Source organism: Thunnus maccoyii, chromosome 2 (assembly GCF_910596095.1).
Source record: "Thunnus maccoyii chromosome 2, fThuMac1.1, whole genome shotgun sequence".
NCBI lineage: Eukaryota > Metazoa > Chordata > Actinopteri > Scombriformes > Scombridae > Thunnus > Thunnus maccoyii.
This window is the reverse complement of record NC_056534.1, coordinates 24,856,218-24,881,028: the sequence shown is the minus strand read 5'-3', so window position 1 is coordinate 24,881,028 and position 24,811 is coordinate 24,856,218. Positions and strand designations below refer to the sequence as shown.

The 24,811-nt window shown below is 40.5% G+C and overlaps 1 protein-coding gene across 5 annotated transcripts in view; it reads left to right on the top strand.

Annotated features, from left to right (window-relative positions):
- sh3pxd2aa (SH3 and PX domains 2Aa) overlaps positions 1-24,811 on the top strand; it is a 110,911-nt gene that overhangs the window by 75,820 nt on the left and 10,280 nt on the right. For 3 of the 5 annotated variants that reach the window (XM_042431793.1, XM_042431780.1, XM_042431769.1), the window contains 7 exons: positions 10,070-10,183; positions 14,536-14,619; positions 21,510-21,627; positions 23,264-23,667; positions 23,802-23,816; positions 24,026-24,075; positions 24,350-24,469. In XM_042431793.1, coding sequence (XP_042287727.1) covers positions 10,070-10,183; positions 14,536-14,619; positions 21,510-21,627; positions 23,264-23,667; positions 23,802-23,816; positions 24,026-24,075; positions 24,350-24,469 — 905 coding nt within the window. The remainder of the gene's footprint in view (positions 1-10,069; positions 10,184-14,535; positions 14,620-21,509; positions 21,628-23,263; positions 23,668-23,801; positions 23,817-24,025; positions 24,076-24,349; positions 24,470-24,811) is intronic. The other 2 variants (XM_042431787.1, XM_042431775.1) reach the window with 1 other exon arrangement.

Here is a 24,811-nt window from a genome sequence, read left to right as displayed (position 1 = left end):
GCTTGGATTCACAGCAGTTTAAGTGCATTGGAACAGTGACAAGTTTTCACAGCAGTTTTAGTGCATTCAAACTTCTCACGCTCAGAGAGTAGTGAAGTGGGTGGAGGTGCAATTTTTCAAGTATTTTTACCTGTAAGTTGACATTTATAAGTCATCATGATAACTTTTATGTTACTCCCATGGGAAGCCCCTGGATAATATAGTTAAGGCTGCTCATTTATAAATACTGAAATAGTTATAGCAATCAAGCTATGACTAAACATGAAATGTACATTGAGTAAGAAGTCTTAAGAAGTAAGAAGTCTAAAAGTGAATTTATTTTAACCACTGAATTACTATCAGTCATATTTAGCTTCAGCTCACCATTCGCAGTGCAGGAAACAGGATTTGTTGTATTTATCTTACAAAAAGCTGATAGGAAGACACAGTTGACTTCTCTCAAGTTTTAATGTACAGAGACTAGGATGTTTAACTTTTTTTAATCAAAAGACCAGGTATTTTCTAACACAAGTTTCTTATCTTTTGCAGTGATGATTCAGCCAGGAGAGTCTCATGCCAATACAATTCTTGTCACTGCAGGAAATGAATGAGACATTCACTTAATGAACCTTGAGAACTTGAAATAACTTTTCCAACTTCGCTACTCTATAGACTTTATGTGGAGTATCAAAGTAAAGGATTTCTTTTGACACAACCAATTTACATGGCTGTACTTTCACCATGAGATATGATGTGTTTTAAGGCTTTATGGCTGGTTAAATAGAGTTGAAATACAGATGTAATTGCTGGGGATTGTGCCTGGTTCTTAGTTGGAATGTGGTTCAGTCACTAACATTTTCATCTTTAGCGCATTTACTGGATGGACCAAAAGCATATTTTTAGATGATGATCTAGGTCAGAAGAAAGTTGCAATCTAATCCCATTAATGAAGCTGGTACAGTTCATGTTAGTGAAAACAGTGGCTGATTTCACAGCTGGTTACAGGCAGTAACAATTGTTGTGCTGCTATTTTAAGCATATTCTTTGAATCTCCCCTTCTGCTTACTCTGCCGAAAGATAAGCAGGCAATTCAGTACGTTGCTCTGAAAAGCAGCACTGCGTTCCAGTACTCGCTGCTTTCCAAGGGATCTGTTCCTAATTAGAAGCTTAAAGGGGGGAAACAAGTATGACAGTCACCTTGTGGGTCCTGTGTCTAACAGACATCATTGTCAAAACTGTCTGATGACCACATTGACGATCCCAAAATGAGAAACCAAAGGCAAAGTGTGCGTTGTTGTTTTTGGACAGGGAATTAGCATGGAATACTACGGCTTTTAAGCCCCAGCCAAACATCTGCTGGCTCTCCCTCCTTTGTTTTTTTCTGTCTTGCCCCACACCGCTCTTTTAATCTGTTTCTGCCCCTCACTGTCTTGCTCTCTTTCCCACCTCTGTCTTATTTGTATCGCCCTCTCTTTTCAGATCTCACATCACTTCATGCATCTCCCATTCCTCCAAACCTCTCCCAAGGGGCCAGGCTTATGACGGTCAATAATAAGCACACTCTGCTCATTTACTGTGCTCACTGTGACCTCCACTTTCCCTCTGTGGGAGATAGCAGGCAATTATTGCCTGCCAAGACATGGTGTAGCTAAAAACTCCAATTAGAGCTCAACGCTATAAGAAATGCTAATTACAGCCCTTCCACTGTCTTACATATTCATATTTTGTGCTGTGCATGTGTGTACAAGTGTGGGAGGCAGCAGGTGTTGCTGCACAACCTTTCTGAATATTAGTCATTAGTTGTTGAGCGCCTCATAAATCCTCCAAAACAAGCTCGGTTGGGTCTGTTATGTCAGACAAACTAGCGGGAGCATGTAAATCAATTGAGAAGAAAAAACACGATTGTTGGACTGCTTCTATCCTAGTGTTTGCTTTAGGTAAAGAAGTAGGTCAGGTTCCACTTCACCAAATGCCTGGACATTAATAAAGACCTGACACCTACTGTTATGGGAAGTGAGCACTCATGTTCTCATCCTATTGAACTCCAGGCAATATAGCTCTGGTTGAAGTTGAGAGGACTCACAGAGCTCTGGGATTGTTTTGCTCATCAGTGTGACTCAAACACACACACACAGAGTGGACACAGCCACCAATAACAAGGTATGATGATTTCGACCCGTTAAAACAACAGTCTACCCCTCTGTTCTGCTGTATGTACAGATGGCTCCACAGTATGCACGTCATTACCTGGACATCTTTTATTTGTCTCTGTTCTGTGCTGCTTCATTTTCACAGCTGCCACTGCTGCCTAAACCACCCACCCCACCAACTGGCTTTGGCCAGTGTGACTCTTGTTTTTACATGTCAGGCCATGTGCACGTACATGTGTAGTTATGTGTCATGTCTCAGAGAAAAAGTGATATGTTTGCTGTTATATAAGGAGGTCCCTGATCACAACTTCAACAGCCTCCAAGGCACACTGGATTTTTTTAAGCCTCATCAGAGTCCATGATAAACATGATTATCATAAAGGGTTCACTTTTCGATCATATGTTGGAAGTCTAGAGAGCAACAGTTCAAGATTTCTTTCATCTCCAAGGTATATATATGTACTGTCTGTATTTTTACTTACACAAAAAGGCATTATAATCAGTTCCTAGCGGATACTTTTTACATTCTTCACTTTAAAAGTGCTGTGCAGAATGAACAAAATACCAGCAATTTTGTCTTTCCTGTAACCATGTAAATGCAAGGGTATATCCTCTTGGGAGCATGAATGTGCTTAGCAAAGGTCAGAACAATGTACCTGTCACATAAAGAGATACTTTGCGTGCAGCGTGTTAAGTTCAAGTAATGGTAGAGGGAAGCTCATGGAGTGTCCCAAATTGAAAGTGTTGATCCTCTGAGGAACATGAATGTACTCAGTAAATGCTGTGACAATCTGCCTCTAAAACTTATTTTAAAAGCTATGAGTTTTAATACTTTTGAGTATAAATATTGGCCTTATGCCCTGTTTTCACAAGAAACATTGGGTTTTATGAGTATGAATGTCTTATTTCTTGAGAATTTGGCTGGTAGTTGTTGAGATATCTTAGTCTCGACCAATGAAGAGACAGACAAATGAAGCAGCACACTGAGTGACCAAGTCACATCACCATTCTTACTGCGAGATAAGACTAACTAAACAGCACTGCGTTAAAAAACAGGCTGTGTTGGCTGTGGCATTTCAAGATAATGAAATACAACCCAAGAATGCCTGTTTGAGTTGTAGATCCATGAGTTTGAAGGCTTACCAGATGCCAAAACAGTGCACAGAGGTTAATAATCCTGTGAGGAAGGATTTACAGCTTTAAAAAGTTCTACAATGACAGTTACACTATCCCTCTTCTCGATGATCACTTGATGCAAAGTAATCTACTAGGAAAGTGCACTTGCACATATTTGATTGGCCATTACAGTGTGTTGCTAGATGACATTGCATTGCACTGTGCAAAACGTTGCCAGGTTCCATTTGTTTTCAGTATCCTCTTTGAACAATTATCACGTCTTGCACCTCTTTGACAGCGTCTTCTGATGATACATTGTACAAGCTAATATGGTTCAAGCTCAAGCCATTAGGCCTTTCCACTAACAGAACAAAAATATCATAGAAATATCTGTTACTGTCCATAGTCATTCTCCTTGCAAGTGAGTATATACATGCCCTCACTCAACTTCACTGGTCAGTTTATGCATCATTCCATGCATATGCTGAGCCAAGTTATGCTTTGCTTTAATTGACTCAGAGTAATTCTTCTCCAATCTTCTGCCAATCTTTGGCCCAGATCTCTTTCTACCGGACAGATTTTCTGTGAAAACTGTAGTCTGTCCATGGGCTTCACACATATGAGGGTCAGCCCACTTCTCTCAGGGCCCAGGTTTGCCATGCTGCCAACTGGCTATTACACTGAGAGATTGAGTGCTTTCCTATCTCTTTCACTGTATCTGTCTCTGTTTTTTATATCAGCATCTGCATCTCCACGTTGTTTTCTTTCCCCTTTTGCCTACAGTCTATTCTACCCTCTGCGAGAGTGGAGTGTATGTGTAGATTTGAGGGGGGCCAGCAATTTTTCTGGTCCTCATTTATCTGCTTTTACTGTGCTCACTTTCTCCAGAGCTGGATTTATAGGGGAACTGGGTCCTGTCAAAAACCTTGCCTCGCACTACCATGTGTGCACATGATGGAGCCTGAAGCTTGGCGTGTGTGAATAATATGGAGAGACTGCTCAACTGTTTCTGACTTTAGGGATTTTTTGTTTCTGTGTGCAAATGTGAAGAAGATAGAAAACCCAAAATGATCTGCCAACTTTGGGGTGGCCAAGTGATATTGTTCATTTTTCTTCACACAAAATTCCTTGCAAATTGTTTTATGCTGTGTACCAACTAGTACTGTATATCCTTCTACACCCAAAATACATATTACATCTACCTCTGCATCTCCTGAAGTGAAATGACATATCAGAAGTAGTTTTCGTATTCCTCCGAAACACCTATTGAATAATCTTTTATTCTGATGACAGCTTTGATTAACATAAGGCTAAAAAGAGTCATGTAGTCTGTCTTTCTTCAGTCAAGTACAACTCTAAGTACAGATCCAATTTTTACTATTTAGTGGTCTGGAGAAAGCCATTCATGCTTTTAATTCTCCACATTTGGACTTCTGAAACCATGATCAATCTGGCATCAATCATAACTTTCCACAATGTCTTCATTGTGGTCAGTACCGCAGCTGTGATTTTAATCAGCACAAACAGATGAAATCACATCATTCCTGATTTAGAGTTTGTGCATGGTTAAGTATGATTATGCGTGTCTCTAAATTAGCGGGTGTTGAACTCCCACCACTTTAGGATTCCTTTAAAAAACATGTAGTAGAGTTGCTGTCCTGTCTCTTACACTCTCCATATCTTTTGTCTTATGTTCACTTTTTAACGTCTTAACTATCAAATTTTAGATAGTGACTCATTAACAATATTGTTAGGACAGTCTCTCAGTCTCTGTACAACACACACACTCCTATCAGTTTTAGCTACTGAAGGTAGGATGAAATATGCTGCAGCTGGGAAGTTCACACTTGCCACTGTTGATGGCTAACAGTCACCTCAAGCCTCTATCAGCACAGATTTATTGTTCTGTTTTTCCACCAAGTACCAGGTGGGCTGAAGAGAGGAAGAGCTCCTGCATTTATCTCTGTGCAGATGTAGTGCTCTCCTGCATGCAGGTGGCTCCAATTCTGCTCTAGCTTTTTGAGTAGTTGCAATGAATCAGCCTATGAAAGCCCTAATGTGTTTCATATGGTCCCAGCTATTCTTACTGCTGGGCGGACCTTTCACACTACAGCAAAACAGAAAGTAGATTGGAAGCTCCAGGAATCAAAACATAAACTCTTAACTAGTAGTTTTCAAAGTGCAGTCTGATGCCCACAAGACTGCTACAGTTCATATATGAACACACACACAGACACAAAAGAAATAAATTCTTATTGACACAGTTTAAAGCCACTGTATGGTCATAGCCTGCCTCTCTAACCTTTAGACCTTCTAGATACCAAAGTTTGACAGCCCCTCCTGACTTTACAGCTCTCAACTATGGCAAGCACTGTTCATTAAAACACTGGGCTTCACAAACCAGGAGCTATGGTGTAAGATTTAATTAGTACAGTATAACTATTGGGATGTCAAATATAATTTCTTATGAAACCAATACCTTCTCTAGTCATGGCCAACAGGGGTCCTAAATGGATCCTGACAGATCCAAAATGAACTACACTGACCTCTCTTGAAGCCAGACTGTGCTGTAACGTCTCTGCAGGAGTCCGAAAGCAGGCGAGTACAGAGCGTCTACAGAAAACTAGTGTGATTGTGAGGAAGTTCAGGCAGGATGGGCTACACTGTAGCTACTGTGCATAGCCCCCATGTGTCTGTAGGCCCTCAGGTTGAATTAACTCCTGTGTTGACTGCGAGACATGACCCGCCGTGGTGAAATTTAGACAGTATTTCACTATGATTTTGTGTGTGTTTTTATGCTGCAAATAAACTGTCAATTCAGGGGGGCTCAGGCCTGATTTTGCTTACATGCGTATAAGGAGGGAAGAGGTCACATGCAGGGGGGGTGGGCAAGCTCCTCTACTGTGGTCTGTCAAGTGTCAACCCAGCAATATTTTAATGCCTGTTAGTGTAGTTGTTGTTGTTATAGTCTGACATTAATGAAGCTCAACGCTACTTTTCTAGGAGGAGCATTCAGCTTTCTGTAGTGCTACTGTAGCTGCAAATGCTCCTTAGATATGTTTGAATTACCTGTAAACTATCTGTAAATTACCTGTAAAAAGAGAGTAGGTTGATATTTTTGATTTTCACGCATTATGCAAATAAATTTTTATTCTGGTGTCCAGAAAATTTACATGAGAGAAATTGAGCATTTATGTTATTTCTTGACCTTTGAGCAATAGTTTGTGAAAAAAAAAAATTCAGTCCACTTATCTTTTTATGGAGCTTTTATCCCCATCTCATCGTCTTCTTCAACGGATAGTTTGCAGCCAACTGATCAAACTAACTTTTTTTTTGGTGAATGGTGAGAAAGTTTACCCCACGTCAAACATTGCACCAAAATAAAGTTTGAATATACGTATTATTGAAACAATTAGTCATTTAATTAATAAGTTGATCAACATAAAATTAATCAACAATAACTTTAATAAGCAATTATTCAATTAAGTCATTTGTCAAGCAAAAAACTGCCAATTACATACTGGTCCCACTCCTCAAATATGAAGATTGACTTTTTTCTGTGTTTTCAGTTTCTTAGTTTTTTTCTCTGTTTCATTGTTAATTGAATATCTTTTGGTTTTTGACAACTTATGATAGGCATTTTTCAGTAATTAATCAATTATTCAATAATCAAAATAATCATTAGCTGTATGTCTAAATATGTAAAATATGTGTAATCTACAAGAGGCTGTGCAGTTATCAAAAAATAATCCCTCAGCCTGAAATGAGGGGAAATTAACATCACTGCTCAGACTGGATTATCCTGCTAATAACATGAATATGGTAATATGGCCTCTCAACAGCGATCAAAAATATTGTTCAAGTATTGTTTATCAATAGATGGAAATTGACATTGCCTTGAAATAAATGTTGCTTGACTATTTACTTAGAAACAGCTGATACAAGTAGCCTTTTGGCTATGGGGCTGCTATGTCATGCAGCTGTCTGAAAATAGCATTCTGTATTCTTTGAGGCCGTACATATACAGTGATAACTTATACTGTGGCTGCTTTATACAGTAGGAACACATTTTCTCCTTGTTACCATTACTGTTATTTTCCCTGAGATACTGCTTTATGTTACCGGCATATTTTCCACATCATTCATAATATGTGTTAACGTGATTGGTGTCGTGCCGGGTAATAAAAAAGGGCGTGATGGGTTGATTCACCCAGGCTTCTCCAACCACACTAGAGAGCTGAGCCATATGGCTGTAAATACATTGGAGCACTCTGATGACCTAATTGTTGGACTCATTTTGGAGAAATGAAAAAGAAGTTTGTTGCCTTTTTTGTTCTACTTTTCTGTCTATCCCCACCAATCTCTCTTATTCTGTCACTTCTACTGTACTTACACATTCAATCACACTGGCCTACAAAAGGACCAGCTGGTTGCCAGTTTAATTCCCTGGAATGGTTGTGACAGTCAGTCTTTGTATAGCAAAAGCATAGCACACAGTAACTGTGAAGTGCCCACAATAAAGGCATTGAACCACTCACTTTTTTAGTGGAGCTACAGTGCCCTCTTAAAATGTTCTTTCATGCTGTTGTTGTCAATAGAAACCTTATGCAGTAAAAAAGTAAGTGCTGTGATTCATAATCTCACTCTTTTGCTGGTCAGGGTGAGCCATCATGCCAACTTGTACTGTATATATTGGAAGAATGTGTCATTCAGTGGCTTCTAGCCAGAGGTCTGAGCAACTACACTAATGAAGCCACATCTCCCCACATGAATACAAGTGACATGCTCAGCTTTTTTCAGCACCAGATACAGTATGATCCCAAACTACTCGGCACACCTCTGAATTTTGTAAAGGCATTATTCACTACAGAATGACACACACTGGTTGTCAAAACATGATCGATGTAAAATGACTTGCCTCTCGGTTCTTTTGGTTTTGGTTGCCATCCAAAGTGATGTGTTTTTGTATTTGTTTCAAGTTAGCGCTGTGAGCACTGTAACAGAATAGCATGGATGTGACCACAAACTTTTCATTAGTCAGTAGTACTCAGTACATGATCTCTCTACAACTTTGGTCAGGCTATGAATGAAGAAAGTAAAGTTTAATTAAAATGCATAGCAACACCATGACATTAGACCATGATATTCAATCAATTCCTGAACCTTTCCAGCTCCATCAGACTCCCTACAGACACAAGATTAGTCAGATTTGGGTAAAGAAACAAAGGATAAACATGGAAAATGTACACATTCCAGCAAGGGCCCAAACTACTTGGGGGAGCTCTTTGGTTGTTTTATAAAGCAATAATGTGTCTTTTATGAACACTGTACTTTGAGAATACCTTGAAAATCTGTAATTGCAGCAAGTCAACATGGTAACTAAGTTGCACTTCTCCCAGCCATTTTTAGCCACACTAGCAGGGCAGTTCTAGGGCAATGTTGGTCAGGCGTGATGTATGATGGTTGGTTCACCACTTTGATCCAGACTGCGATGTTGCAACTATTTGATGAGTTGCCATTTTGCACAGATATTCAGGGTCCCCAGAGAATGAATCCTGAAGACTTTGGTGTTTTCCTGACTTTTCATTGGGCACCACCAGCAGGTGAAATTTATCTCCATCTGCTCAATGGATAGGCACAAAATTTGGTACAGACTTTCATATTTCCCATATAATCCCATATAATCTTACATACTTTGATGATTCCCTGACTATTCTGTAGCACCATCATTGGGTCAAAATACTTTATGACCAAATACCTGCAAAACTATGGCAACCTCAGCTGTACTTTGTGTTAAGTGCTAATTAGAAAATGTTAGCATGCTACATTTGGGCTACAACATGCTACAACAGGGGCAGCTGTGGCTCAGGAGGTAGAACGGGTTGTCCACTAATCGGAAGATCGGTGCTTCAATTCCTGGCTCTTACAGTCCAGTGTGTGAATGTGTGTAAATGATTAGAGTCTGTCTGATGGGCAGGTTGGGACCTTGCATGGTAGCCCCTGTACCCATTCAGCGTATGAATGTGTGTGAATGGGTGAATGTAACTCATAGTGTAAAAAGCACTTTGAGTGGTTGGAAGACTAGAAAGGCACTATACAAGTACAGTCCATTTACCATTTAACATGCTGAACTAAGATGGTGAACATAGTAAACATCAGCATGTTAACATTGTCATTGTAAGCATCTTAACATTAGCATTTCATTCAAAACACCACTGTGCTTAATCTAGCATTATTGGCTAGCATTATTTTCCCTTTTTTATACTTTAACCTTGATTTGTCGAACTTTGAGCCATTGAAGTTTGAGGATCTTTGGGAGGTCTGGCCTGGGCAGCAGCAGTGATTTAATCACTGAAAGCACCTACTGGTCTCACCAGATTCATCTTAAACAGAACAAGTGCTTTCTGAACCTGTGTTGATCTGTTTTGTTTCAAGCTCCACTCCAACTGTCCTCTCTCCAGTGTCCTCCGTCTCTTTCAGTGTCTGGTTTAGTAATGAAGACAGCTTTCCAAGTAGGTGAAACCTCCAACCGCCATGACTCTGCCTCAGATCTGTCTGTCATTCTGATACAGACAAGCCCAACATTACCTTCCATACCCATGCTGAATGCACCATAGTGCCATTGCTGGCTCAAATGCAGTCATATTAAATTGTGCTACAGTTGAATGATAGGCAACAATGACGTGTAATTTCCATTGTTTGGTGTAAATCATCATGTGGGAACGATCCTCCCTGCCATCCTGAAGGCCTTAATGATTGTTAGCAGAACTAACATGTTCATCTCTGTCTTTTTCCATCTCTCTTTCATCTATGTTTCTCTCTAGGTTGGTGGTTTGTCAGCACAGCAGAGGAGCAGGGCTGGGTGCCGGCCACATACCTGGACTCCCAAAATGGAACTAGAGACGACTTGGATCTGGGCACTTCCAGGACTGGAGAAGGTTAACCCAGACACACACAAACAAAACATTATTAGATTCATAAAACACAGAAAGACATAAACGTCATCCTGGCTGTTGTTATTTGAGAAATGTCTGCGTGGAACAGGCCATGATTTCTCAATAATGGTTTTTGTGGCCGTTTTTTTCTTTGTTCACATCTCAATCTAAGACTGAAAGCAACATAGAGAGCTTACTACTAAACACACAAGCACATACACTTACACACTTCCAGTCACACATTAGGAACCTTGAAGACCACAGTCGCAACACCATGGTGAAATGGTACCAGACCGCAGCCAAAGGGTTTGCAATATTTTGGCACCACAGAAAATTCCTTTCAACTCCCCCGGGAGGCTGCAACTCTTGCAGGAGCCTCATTTTTTTGTGACCCTTTCCTCCTTAATGTTTAGTCTGAATGCCGGGATGGAGCATTTCATCACTGTCATAAGCCCCTTTCTGCTTTTAGACCAAGGGAAATCCAATAGAGATAAATAACGTGCAAACACACAAGTATGCACACACGCATGCACAGAGATGCTTATGAAACTCTTTGGTGCATGCACACATGCACACAGTTCTCTATCTGCAGTAGTGTTTGGTAATGAAACAAGGATGGGGCAATAGTTAATTGTTCTGTAGTGTGCCACTGGATTATCCGACAAACATTTTCTGTTTCTCATTAAGACATGCCAGCCTCTGTGCTTCATTGAACTGTGCACATTCTGTGAGAGACACACACACACACACACACAAAAACACACTTTGCTAAAATGATGACAGCTCGTGCACAGCTGACACTGTCATTGTTATTTGCTGTTCTCATTTCTTTCATGGATTTCTTCCCCCTCATACACACTGACACAGCCTTAATAGATAATGCCAGTGCCTGTAATTGTGAAGTCTCTTACAATTGTGTATCCAAGTGATAAAATAACAAACTGATGGATTCAATGTTTTTAGGGTTTGGCCTTCTTGTTTTCTTTTGTATTTCTTCATTGTTCAGATATACAAAAGTTGAATTTTGTGTGCAGTAGGATATCAAACAACTACATTCAGTTCCATCTTTTGAGGGATAATAAATTAAATAACATACATGGCATGGCAGCAAGTTGTTTAACTATTTATATGATAAAAAACTGAAACAGCTGTTGGTTTATCACAGCCTTTTGTGGATTTTATGAGTGTAGACTAGATTCATCTGAGCAGGCCGAGGCTACATAGCCCTCTGACAGTGGGTCTGGGCTAGTCTCTCCCCTGTCCACTGACACAAGTTAATTTACCTGCCATAACAGGCACAGCTGATGTCAGAGTAGCTTTTCTCAAATGCAGAGCTTGAACTGTCTACCTGTCATCTCTTCCTTTCATGGTGCAGAACTTTATTGAAATAACCAGCATTTTTGGCTGCTTATTTCTGATATGGTCTAAGGCAACTAAGGGCCTTAGTTGCTGAGATCTTGGAATACAGAAACCTTGCTACAACAAAGCCCAACAGGGTTACTACTAACGCAGGTACAATAAGGCAATTAAAATTGTCTTATTTTTGGTAGGAATTATGCCAAAACCACCACAATAAGTTGCAATAAACCTGAATTTTCCTTGAAGCCTGTGGGTTGCATCACATTTGACTTTCTTACTGTCTTCTTTCTCTCTTAACCAATTTATTAGTAAGTGCCTGAGCTCACAGCTACACACAAGTGCACACACTCTCCCCCTCCACCCATCCCCATCCCCTGTCAGCGGCCCTCATTTTCCCATTAGACCTGGTGTCTTTGTGTTTGCACACATCGTCACTTCTTATTCCTGATCTCCCTCTTCCTGCTTCCTGTCGTTTCTTACATCTCATTATCTCTGCGTGGTCTGTAACCTAATTCCACTGACAGCTCAGCTCGCTGGTGAGGAACAGACAGGCACAGCCTGGCCCTGGTGAAATTACCTCGAAATAACATTTCCCTTTGTGCCTTCCCATAGCTGATATTTCAATTAGGAGGTCAACAGCAGTAGGGTGGTTCTCAGTGGGATGAATGAAAGGCAGAGAGTGGAGGGGAATCAAAATGGAGAGGAAATGACAAGTAGCAGAAGCACACAAAGGGAGAGAGGACGGATGTCAAGCCGAAGGAACGATGGAGAGATAAGAAGGTGAAGAGAGGAAGCGAATGAACAGACAGAAGATGGAGAAACTGAGTGGCAGAGAATTAGATTACCACAGTAGAAAGACAGATAGAAGACAAATGCTGTTTCCATCTTTCCTTCCCCTAATTAATGTGTTTGCTCTTCATGTGGCCTCACAGAATGCATGAAGATAGGAAAATGACCCATCATGTTATGACTGCTGCTTTATCATACAGGCTTTTAACTAACAAGGAGTGAAAGAGGTTGAGAGTTCAGCACACATCAGCTACAGATTGTGTACAGTCCCATAGAGACACTGGATGTAGACCTCTTTAATTTCTTCCTAGTCGATCAGATGATCTAAACTCATGAGTGGAGAATGTAGTAATGTTATCATCATCATCATCTCATGTCAGTTTTCATCATGTTGGTGTCATGAAAGCATGAAAGTCAATTAAAAGAGCACTCTGCTGATGTAGCATTGCACTCCTATAACATTGTTGGACTCATGATAGACAGTCTAAAAAAATTAACAAAATCAACTCAGCAGAACCAGAGATATCATCTTTTTTTACTCCACGCACTCTTCTTCCTTGTCAAAACATAATGCCCACATTACCCACAATGCAACTTGGCTGCAGATGGTTTGGTTGAAGATTTGAGTGTGTTATGCTAGTTGTGTCTAATGTAGCCTCAAACTGCAAACATCAAGTAGAGATGAGGAACAGGGTACAAAGGTCTGATAACCTCCGTTCTTTCTAAGTCCACAACTCTAGATTTGTTTCATTTTCAAACTTGTAGTTTTCAGCCCCAACTGACGCTGACTCAAGTGACATCACTCTAGGCAATTGATCAAATTTCACGTAGCTTCCTCTGGAGCCACAAAAGGCTTTACACAGTCTGTTTTACATGTGCAGTGGTACTCCCAACACTGTCAACACTGTTGACACTAAAATGTCACCACCATTAAAATAATAATTATAATATTATTGTTTTCAGTGCTTACATAGATGTTTATCATGATAGTTCCACAGTAGCTGTCTTCTTACCTTCCTATCAGAGTGAAACCAAACACTGGATCATTGACTGTATATAAATATGGACGTCATGACAGTTCCCCAAAAGCGAATCCAAAACTACAGATTGTCCCCTGGTGGCTGGCTGCAGTATAGGTCATAAATCTGTTGCAGTAGGAAGTGGAGATGCATTGTCCATATTCATATACAGTCAATACACTGGAACAAGATGCTCTCTGACTAGCTGACTTATGATACAGTATGTGCGCAGATATTAAAATTGAAAGATTTGCTGATGACCATTGTCCGCATGTTTCACATTCATGATGATGTTGAAAGTGGGGTTTAAATATATGAATAGGGTTAAACGTGAGTTAAATTAACACCTCTGAAGCTAAATGTAGGACTTATTGCAGGGTTGTTGTATTGGATGTTTGGATTTTATGTATATCTTGATACAACTGAAAGAGCTTTTGGCCCAAACAAACTCCAATGTAAGATATAAGGGACACAATCCACAGTCCTCTTTCAATGCAAAAGTGCATTCTTCAGTTCAGCTGAGGCTAACATGAGGCTTCAGCTCTCTGAGTTAGTCAAGTCAAGTGGGTGTCTTACAAAGTTACAGTCTTTTTTTACTACAAAATTCCCATTATGTCTCTGTCTCACCACTGCAACTCAGCGAGGTAACACTGTCCACAGAAACACAAAGACACAGTGTTATTTCCGAATGATAAATAGAATGGGTCAAAATACAATCGGGCAGCCAATTCTGCCCGTTCTGTCTGGGGAACCCTGTGTGCCTGTGAACCAGGATGGTGCTCCCTCTAACCCTCTCCTCAAGTTAATCTCACATATGCCATTTTGTTTTTTGCTTCTTTCTACGTTTACACAGTGACTATACACACTTTTCAGTAATTAAAAGTTCTGAACTCACAGTTTACTTAAACAGTGAAGAAATGTCAATAAAGGTTTGGATGTTTTTATGGGACAGCAGCTAACTTTTTAACATTTACTGTACTTGGCTAAAATTCTTGTTACCCTTGCAAGATATGATCTACTGGCTTCATAGTAAGAAGTTGTTTATTTGACATCATCCCTTGGAAAACTTCTCTGTTCTAACAACAACAGCTTTTTTTGCCTTTGTTAATTTTGCTAATTCATGCTTCCTATACTAACTCCATGCTTGTTTCTTTGTTTTCCCTTTTGGTTGCTCCTCATCCTCATCAGTTACTAAGAGACGCAAGGCCCATCTGAAGAGGCTGGACCGCCGCTGGACTCTCGGGGGTATAGTCAACCGCCAGCAGAGCAGAGGTGAACATGGAAACAGCTGATACACACACACTCACACACAGAAAACACAGTGAGAGTAAATGTATACATACGTACATGGACGTGGACACATAATACACAATTGTCAACATAGTATACAATTACAACAAATGCATTCAAAACACTTTCAGTTGTACAAACACACACTGTATCTTATTCCGTCTCTCTCCATCTTTCTTTCTCTTTTAATTCAGTATATAAATGCTTCATTGGCATGATGATCAAATCATTGTTTCCTTAGTCCTCTGTCGACAAAAGATAATGGGCCTCATTTACTAATATGTGCATAGAAACGTTCTTACTTGGCGTAGAAAATAAGTGCGCAAAATTACCATAGGATTCATGACACGTGCACACCGGCCAATTTGGTTCTTACCACTGTGTGTATGTTAGTGAATCAGAATCATTCTAAATTGACAGGCGTGTGCGTGCGTGCGAGCGTAAAATACACCTCTCATTTGAGGAAATTTTGATGGAAGATTCATAGCAGTTATTCTCTGATACAAATTAATCTTTTGTTAGGGCCCTTTATATACTTTGCAGAAATGTTGCACATTTTAATAAAACTCAATTAGCTGTGGTAAACTAACAGTTTGCCAGAATAAAATGTTTGCACACCTAATGATAAAACAGGGCTGCCAAGTTTTGACTTCAGCTTGGAGTGAGATCTGTGAGATTTGGGGGCGGCAGGAGGATACTTTAGTAGTATTTGTTTTAGTTCATGATAAAATGAGCATGGTTAATTGACCCACTCGACCTCTCTCTGGCCTTATGAACCAGCACCTTTTTCATAAGATGTTTTCTTTTTAAGATTGAGGTTGCTATGAAAACAAATAATTATTATAAGAAAGATTATCAGAAGAATGGCTATTTCATATTTGAAATTATATTTATATAAAAAACATTATGTACCGTAATATGGTAAAAGGTCGCAGGCTACTAGGCCATCTTCAAGGCCAAACAAGGACAAACAATTTATAGAAATGAAATAGTCTTACAACACATCACAATATGATTTGGATAATTAAACCTGGTTAAACAGTGTTAAACCTGAGGGTTGATATTCTCAATCCTCACAAGGCATCTTCAAAGTCTAACAATTGCAACAAAGTAGAAACAATCTGAATGAATGAAATGGCCTCACAACTAACCTAAAAACCTATTTTTGGGACTCACAAGATAGCTTCAGAGTGGCAGAGACACAGAGCGTCCTGTAACCATAGTAACTCACGCTCACTCCTGCCTGCGTGTGCATGGCGCAGACCTTACTGGGAGAGGGAGAGACGCTGTACTGCTGCCAGAAGAGCCACTGACTGAGATTACTCTGAGCAGCATGCATGGGAATAAAATACAATATAAGAGATTTGTGTATATTTCTCGTTGAACAACTCACTGCTGCACAGTGCTGCTGTTGTGCTGTGCTGCTCTGTCTTATCTGTACCTGTGCTCTCAGTGTCCTCTCTTTGTGCCCCAACGTTATCAGTTATGAATTTGTTTTTCACTTTGTAAGAAAATGGACGTGTGGTGTGAGAGCATGTAAAAAGTGTCAGTTGCATGAGTCTCATGGTCAATGCGTGTGAGATGGCAGCCCTGGATAAAATGTTTCTAGTTTAAAATAGACAGTTAATTTGAAGAAGTTTTATCTGAAGATTGAGAACAATTGTTCTGATGTATGTTATTATAACAACATAATAATCATTTGTTAGTGCCTTTTACATACCGTTCCAGAATTGTTGCATTTTTCAAGACAGAATTAGCGTACGAAGTACCTAACATAAGGTCACATAATAACACCTGAGCCAATTCCATCCACTGATGAAGACTTTGAGTCTTCATTTGAAACACATATACCGTACACACCCTCCCCACACACTATAGAAACAAATGTACAGCACAACCGCTGAGCCCTTTCAGTGGCCCCTTCCTCATGTAGTTCCACATATTATGTGGCCACATGGTAAACAACCTCATTTACATCCTCATTAGACTGCCAACAACAACTGGCTTCAAGTATCTAGCGGGAGCAGCATATTGGGTGGCCATGAGTCAGCTCTGACAGTAAAATTTCAAATCTCACTCCATCAAACTTGGAACGCTCTTCATCTCACACCAAACAATAAAATAATTGGACTGCATCAAACAGATTTGTATGATTAAGGCTCTTCAGCTTCCACATTACAGATACAACAACCTTGACGGCCACTGAGCTCTGTGAAATGATTGTATAGCAGGACTGCTGCTCAATTAAAACAAGCTCTCTTAGGTTTAAAATGCTGTTCTTAATTCTTCTTCTTCTTAATTCTAAAAAAACAAAACAAAACACACAACATGAAAATATTCTTACACACTTTTAATTTTTGTATTCCGCATGTTACCGGCGGTTTTGTTGAATCATTATTTTTTTAATGCTGAAAGAGAGACATGAGCGTGTCTGAAAAAACACAGCCACCTCTCTTTGGTGTGAGTCGGCACTTTCTAATCCAAATTTTTCTCAGTCTGTCAGTTATGCACTTGTCTGGTTCCAGGATTAGTCAGGGCTTCTAACAGACGCCTTGTAGTTTTACTTTGTTTATGGAAGCTGTTCATGGACCTGCGCAGCCTCCGTAAAACCTTTAAAAACACTCATTGTTTCCCATTATCATAATATAGCCTGGCTGGACTGGCTTGTGTTACCACCTTCCCCCAGTCCAGCAGGCAACAAGACATAGATTAGTAATTCTCAGAGGAGATTGAATGCATGGCAAACTCAGGTCAAATGGTGTGTGCTTCTAGTCCAGACAGCGCTAAGTGACTTATACTGTACAGGACAGAAATATTTTGGTGTAAAAACAGCTCGGGCCCCTGCTTCTCCTAAAAACACACATGCTAACATACAGGGAATATTCTATTCTATATAACAGCTTGAGGCAGTTGATACAGGGTAAGTTACACACATGCTGACATACTGCACTCATGTTGTTAATCCTCTGGTTTTGTTAGGCAGAATATAGTGGTAGCAGTTAAGAGACAGGGATTCATTTACTTTACTTCACAGCTGATTTAGGGATTGAAACCTACAACATTCTACTCACAAGTCGAAATGACTAAAGTAGAAATATTAGAGGATTACTGTTTACAGTACACCATCAATCATGGACTCATAGGAATCATATAGCTGGTCAGGAGTGTTACCTGATTGGATATGTCTCACCGAACAGTGAAGCCTGGCCTGAATGAGCCAGTAGGAAGTGTGAAAGTGGGACAGCAGCCCAATCTGCAGACTGGTTTTAATCACACAGACCTCTATAGCGCATAGATGAGTCACCCGGCTAGCTGTCGCCACCAGAGAATGAGGGCATGAAACACTTTTGGAGGCCATGTTCTTAAATTCCACCATAGACCACTTACTTTTTTAGACACCTAGCTTTTTACTGTCTTGGTACTATTTCATTTTGTTTTGTACACTATCTTGTGTGATGGCTCTTTGTTTTTTAAGCCACATTTCTGTACACTCACACACTTACATTTAGAAACATATCACTTTCCTCAAAGGTAGGCAGCTGCCCAGCCCCAGAATTTTAGGGCTGGGCAGCTAAACTCTAGGTTTACTGTGTATCAACTGGTTTTTGCTGATTTAACTGAAAATTGCACCACTGAAGCACAGAATTAACTGACATGAAATGGGATTTCAAAATCTGAAGCTCATCATAAGAAAGTTTTGTGCTTATATGTTGCATATTACCACATATCAGATCTGGGACCACCATTCGAGAACCTTTACAAACTAGACTGAGAGTGGGAGGAGCAGGGGGGTAATGGGGGACCAACAGCTCATTTTTACCCCAGGGTCCTCTGACAAGTTAATCTGGCCATGCTGCCATGTAAAAATGTCTCTCTCATCATGTCAGGGCAAACATGCAGACCAGACGTGCTTCCAGTTGCTCTCTTTGCCCATTAGTAAGACATTATAACTAATGCATTACTGATTTCATTACAGGCAACCAAACGTGAAATACTGGGGATCAAATCCAGAAACCTTTAGCCTAATCTGCACATACACAGTTTGATGCATATGCTTTTATGTTTTCAGTTGAAAGGCATGTGATCTGAAATCAGAGGCAGCTGTACTGTATATGAAATACATCACTGGTTATCCAGATTTGTTCACCACTGGCTCTCAGTTGGTCCAAAAATATGAAGGTTGGTTGGATTGACAATGCTGTACCCTGCAGGCGTTGGAGTTCTTAGTTTTGTCAGACCTCTTCTTGTAGTATATTGCTGCCTAACATATTCAGTAAGACAGCCTTGGTTTAACTTAGATAGAGAATTTGAAGCATTGCTGTGTGACTGTTATGATTTATTGGTTGTAAGAATTGCATCATATTGATAAAGCCACATGTAAGGTTACAGAGGACTTGAGGAAAACTGAGGACAGAGGAGTTTCACATGGCAGTGAGTGTTATTGGCTTCACTGCAAACAAGCTAATGGCTCCTGGACCAGTAGCTCTTTTTCCACCATAGAAAATAGCCTCATCATGAAAGCTGCAGCTCCTGCTGACTGGAGTCATGTCAAACTCAGTTTTTCTAGATTTTAACTTATTCATTCACCACCTCTCTTCAATTTGTAACTACATCACTGTCTGTCGACATGCTGCCCAATTAGTGTACACTGTCTGTCTCTGCCTCAACTCAGTTCAACTCTGCTTTAGCCAGACCTGGATCAAATACCACTACTCTATGTGTAGGTAGTGGTTTGATTTTGTGTTGAACTGCTGGCTTTGGGTTTACAATGAGGAATAATATGATAAGCAGAAAGTTAAGACAAGTACGAGAAAGTGTAGAACACATTGATAAATAAACGTGTTCTCTCGAATGTTCTTGTGCATTTAAGAAAATAAGAAGTATTTGCAGCTAGTATTTGTCCCACCTTTCTGACATCCTTATCCTCCCAACTCTCTTACCATCCCTGTTCCCCGTCTCTGCTTTGTGAGTGGAGGCACCACTGTCCCTGCCTGATAATGCATTGCTGAGTAAGCGATAAGAAACGGGTGAATGAGGTTTTACAGCTCTGCACAGACACTTGATATACAGTTTGATTTAGTAGCACTGGCAAAGAACAAAAACAAAGACCAATCATGTAGGATTTATGTGTTTGGAGGGTGTAATTTGCTAATGGAGGCAAGCAGTCGTATACTCTCTTGCCTGTTTGCTGACAGATTTCTTTGCCTTTTATGTGACGCATCATAACGAAGATGAAGACATGATCCACAGATCTTGACAGTAAAACAAGGGCATGCTCAGGACTCTAATTAAATTACCAAACATCTCTTTGTTGACTCTCCTGTGCTCTGACACAAAGCCAGGTCAGCGTGTCTTGACCTCTCTTGGGGTGTTGATTGGCTATTGACGGTGAACCTCGTCAGGTACTCGGCAGGGGAGGCGTCTTGCACTCCGAGATTCAATACGAGCCGTCCTCCCTTCACCCTGCTGGCAGTCATCTGTGCTTTCAGAGAGTGCTATCACTTACAGCAGGTCCCTAATCTGATTTATAGAGTTCTGCTGACCGCCCACTCAACTCACTGTTCTGTTCCTGCGGTGTGACGCCAGCGCCAACACACACAAATAGAGATGGACACTGAGGCACATGTACAGCTCATGAAAGACACACACAAATGTGATTAATAGATGTGATTAATTTAATCTTTCATCTTTCATTCCAATCCTTGGGGGAATTAAAAGTTATAACTGTGATGACATGATAATCCACAACACATACACACACACACACACACAAAGTTACAAGCAGTGCGAAAGATTTTGTTTGTAGTACATCAACACACACATAACAAGCACATACATTCAGGTAGATGTTCCAGATTGCTCTGTAAACCACCCCAGTTGTTATTCCCTGTCCATCTGCAAGTACTCACCCCAACCTCTACACGTTCACACACACAACATGCCTGAGTTCAGTGCCAGACATTCCACTCTGCTCCACATTATTGACCTCAGCTGCTCTGAAATGACAGGCAGGAGAGGAATATGAATCCCTACTGTCTGGACATACCCCACCTATTAAAAGCATGCATTCAGATGAATACGCACACACATAGGTACGTCTGAGATTCCCCTCAGCCATCTAAGGTCGTATTCTCTACTGTCTGTCATTTATTCATTTATTACTCTCATTTATTCAATACATATTTAGTTTCTTATACCCTTTTCTGTCACTGAGGTTATCATATTACATATTTAGGTGACCTTTCGTCCTCTGCATATCATAATAACTCATTAGCCACTGAAAAACAATGTGATGTCCAGCAATCTGCCAGACTTTTGCCCCTGCTCTTTTCTCTTCTTTTGCCTTGTTGTCTATAAATCTCCTAACCTTATACTGCTCCCCACTAAGCCCATTGTAAGATTTCCTTCCCTACAGGGTCTTGGAAGCCTAGAAGAGCGTGAGAGAGGAGTGGCGGTCAAATAGGGATCTGAGTAGAGAGATGTTGGTCCAAATATCTTATCTCCTTGAGGGAGGCCCTAATGTAGGCCTACTGCTAGAACAGGAATCTCCCTATGGAGAGAGAACAAATACTGTATCAGAGTCCAGATAGCATGGATAGGAAACAGTAGGTTCAGCCTGTAGAGGGAGCCGTATGTTATTATTGTGTAGGACAAGGGGGGAGAGGGTTGTGTTTGTGTTGGTATGGAAATAGTCAGAGCATTTTAAGTAGGTCACCCTCCCCATTTTTTTCCTCCTCATAAGGCCCTCTGAGAAGACTTAAACTACACAGTGGTTTAACCCCTTAATGTAAGACTGTTAAATGATAACATTTCACTCACTTTGTTCCTTTTCCTCTCTCTTCCTTCGTTCCTTTACCTCTCTTCACCTCCAGAGGAGAAATATGTGACGATACAGCCGTACACCAGTCAAGGAAAGGATGAGGTCAGCTTTGAGAAAGGGGTCACCGTGGAGGTCATCCAAAAAAACCTGGAGGGCTGGTGGTACATCAGGTGAGAACCGCCTCCCATCATGAGTAAATTGTGCGTCAGCTAAGAGAACTTCAACAACTGTAAGACAATCAATCGAAAATGTTTATTGTCATCCAATCTCAAAAGGAACGAGTCCTCAGAGAGCAATGAGATTTCTGGTAGTCGTCATTGCTTAGTGCTGTGATCAAGGCAATGGTTTCCTGCAGCTCTCATTTGCGTAATGGTATTGAGGAGAAACCATTAACATATGGCGCTCTCCACAGATCAACTGGGTGTCCTGCCCAGGATACCTAATCTGTATGTGTATGTCTGCGTGTGTACACATACAGTGTGTGTGTGTTGTTTATTCAGCCAGTGTGTATTTCCTGCCAGTTGTTTGTTTCCTTGTATCCCAGAGAGCATTGGAGTGGAGCTCCACTGCACAGCTGATTACTATCACATGCTGCCTTGTGGCATCTCACATACACATACAAATATATGTTAAGAGTGTGCGTGCTTATATACAACACAAACATACACACAGAGTCCCTGTAACAAACAGTGCTTGCGTGTAGCGAGTGTGCTGGTGTGATATGTGTGGTATATGGCTAATATGTATTCACAAACTGCTTCTTCAAACAGCTTGTTCACTGCTCAGCCCTCATTGCAATGCACAACGAGTCATTTTAGAGCATGTTGTCCAATAAGAAATAATCCTCCAGATGTACATCTTAGTCATGCTGCTCTCAGTGCTGCATGCTGCTTTTTTAGTTATGGAGACTCCTTGTGGTTGCAGTTGGAATCATGCAACAGGGAAGCAGTTACTTAAAAGTAAGAACATTACCTATTGTTTCACAAAGCACTCTAAAATGACTCCTTTCGCATAACAATGAATGTTGAAATGTGGAGAAGCAGTCTCTTTTTGCATATATTATGTAGGCTGTTTACAAGCCTTTGGCTACCCCTACATTACTAGAATTAAAATTGTGTCTTTTTTTAACCTCTTCCACCCCCCCCCCCCTTTACCACAGACCCATTTTTTAGGGGGAGACAGGGGATCTTTAGGGAGGTAGCAGGTCAACAGTATGTGTCATAGAAGTGGTATACATCATCTGAAAGCTGGGAATGTGAATATTAATTTGTGATGCAGCTCAGCATTGTATGTATAAGTACTTGGAACGTTATGAAGTATATGATGGCCATTCCCATGCTCATGTCTCACAAGTTGTTTGTGAGACATTTGTTATACAGATTTGGTGCAATTTTGACCACTCGAGAACTGATAAAAATGGTCAAAAATCCCTCCAAAATATCTCATTAAGACACCAAGACCTTGAGGAACACCATAGAAAAATCCATGCTATGATTTGTCAAAAACTTTTGACAAAGATTTCTGTAAGATTTCTGAAAGAATTGCATTTTTCAGCGATTTTTTGAGCACTTCTTGTTCTGGAAATTGCTCAGAAACCCCCATATTGTCAATGTACCTAGGAAAGCCATACATCCTCTGAATGCCCTAGGTCTCTAGGATGTGGTTGTAAATTTTCATGAGACTGTGATTATCCCAGAGGTCACAATACGTCATTTTATACTGAGGTCAAGTTTCAAAAAATGGTCTCACTACAATTAAATGGCTACTATGGGGACTGTATTTATTTATTCTGTATTCTTCCCCCAGACATTTAGGGAAAGAGGGCTGGGCCCCTGCCTCCTACTTGAAAAAGGTGAAAGAGGACTTCTCCCCCCGCAAGAAGACCTTGACGGGCCCTGTGGAGATCATTGGCAACATCATGGAGATCAGCAACCTGTTGCAAAAGAAGTCAGTCAGCGAGAAGGACATCCAGACAGACGGCGAGGGTAGCACCACACCGGAGCGCCACATCTCCAAGAGTGAAATCAGCTTGCCCATGCCCTATAACTCTGAAATCAATGCTGAAACGGGCAGGAGGCTGAGTGCAGGCCGTGACACCAACAGTCCATGTCTGGGAATAGCAGCGAGTGCTGCCCTAAATGAAAATAAAGGGAGAGGTGAGCCGGGGTCCCCAGCTGTTGCACGCGTGGCACCGCATAGAGTGGAAATTGGTGGGTATTTGTGGTTTTTTAGGAGACAAGCCTTCTGTATCTGTGAATAAATCAGTAAATGCATTGAACCTGAGTGGAGGAGGATTTGTAGTGTGTGTATGAGAAATTAAGATTGTCATTTTCCTTTTGTATAGGCTTTGATGCAATAGGTAAGCCTTATGGATGCCATTTCTGTTGGTGTAATCTGAAAACATGTCTGTCACACTAACTTAACATGGGATTTTAAAATGTTTGGCGTGTGGATTTCCATTTTACTCACATACTAAGAACGGTTTATGTTTACTAGCTTGTGTTCCTGTTGGATGAAGGTTGAGTACATTGCAAAGACAATTTAATAAGATGTTTCTTTGTTTATCAGGGTCTCCAAATCTGAGACAAAAACCTCCACCAAGAAGAGACACCAACTTGGTAAGATATTTTCACAAACTACTATTTCCTAACAACAGAAAAGAAAAAGACTATTAATTAGCTCCTCTATGTTTTTGATAATCTGAATCGATCACTTTAAATATTACACATACTGTGATATGTATATATTATAATAATATGCAGTCATAAATCTTATCTTGAAATGATTGACTGTTTAGTTTTTATTCCTATTCGTTCTAAAGTCATTGTCAGATAGAATATAATGATGGCTAGATATGTCAGCTGCTCACATCTCTCCCCCTTTGCTGTACAGGGATTCCAGTTACCCAAACCACCAGAGCCCCCTGCTGTGGAAGCAGAGTATTACACTATAGCAGATTTCCAGTCCTCGATCTCTGATGGCATCAGTTTCCGTGGAGGACAAAAGGCTGATGTAAGAGGCCAGAGCCACATTGTTGTCACTGAGATGAAGACAGTCAGGGCTCATTGAATATGTATGTCAACTGAGTGCTCCCCAGATAGACAGGAAAGCTGAGGCAATAGAGATACGACCTTGATATTTGTGTTGGAATACGATGATGTAGACAGAATTTGCTCTACGGAGAGCATAAGATGAAGATGACATAAATTCCTTCAGGGTTTTTTTTCTAAGTTATGTTGAGCTGACAATTCTGTATAGTGTGTTTACTTTTGTCATTAACGTTTGTGCAAGTAGATGTATAGCACATGTAAGAACAGCACGTCTTTGATTGTCCAATCATCTAACCCCCTAACC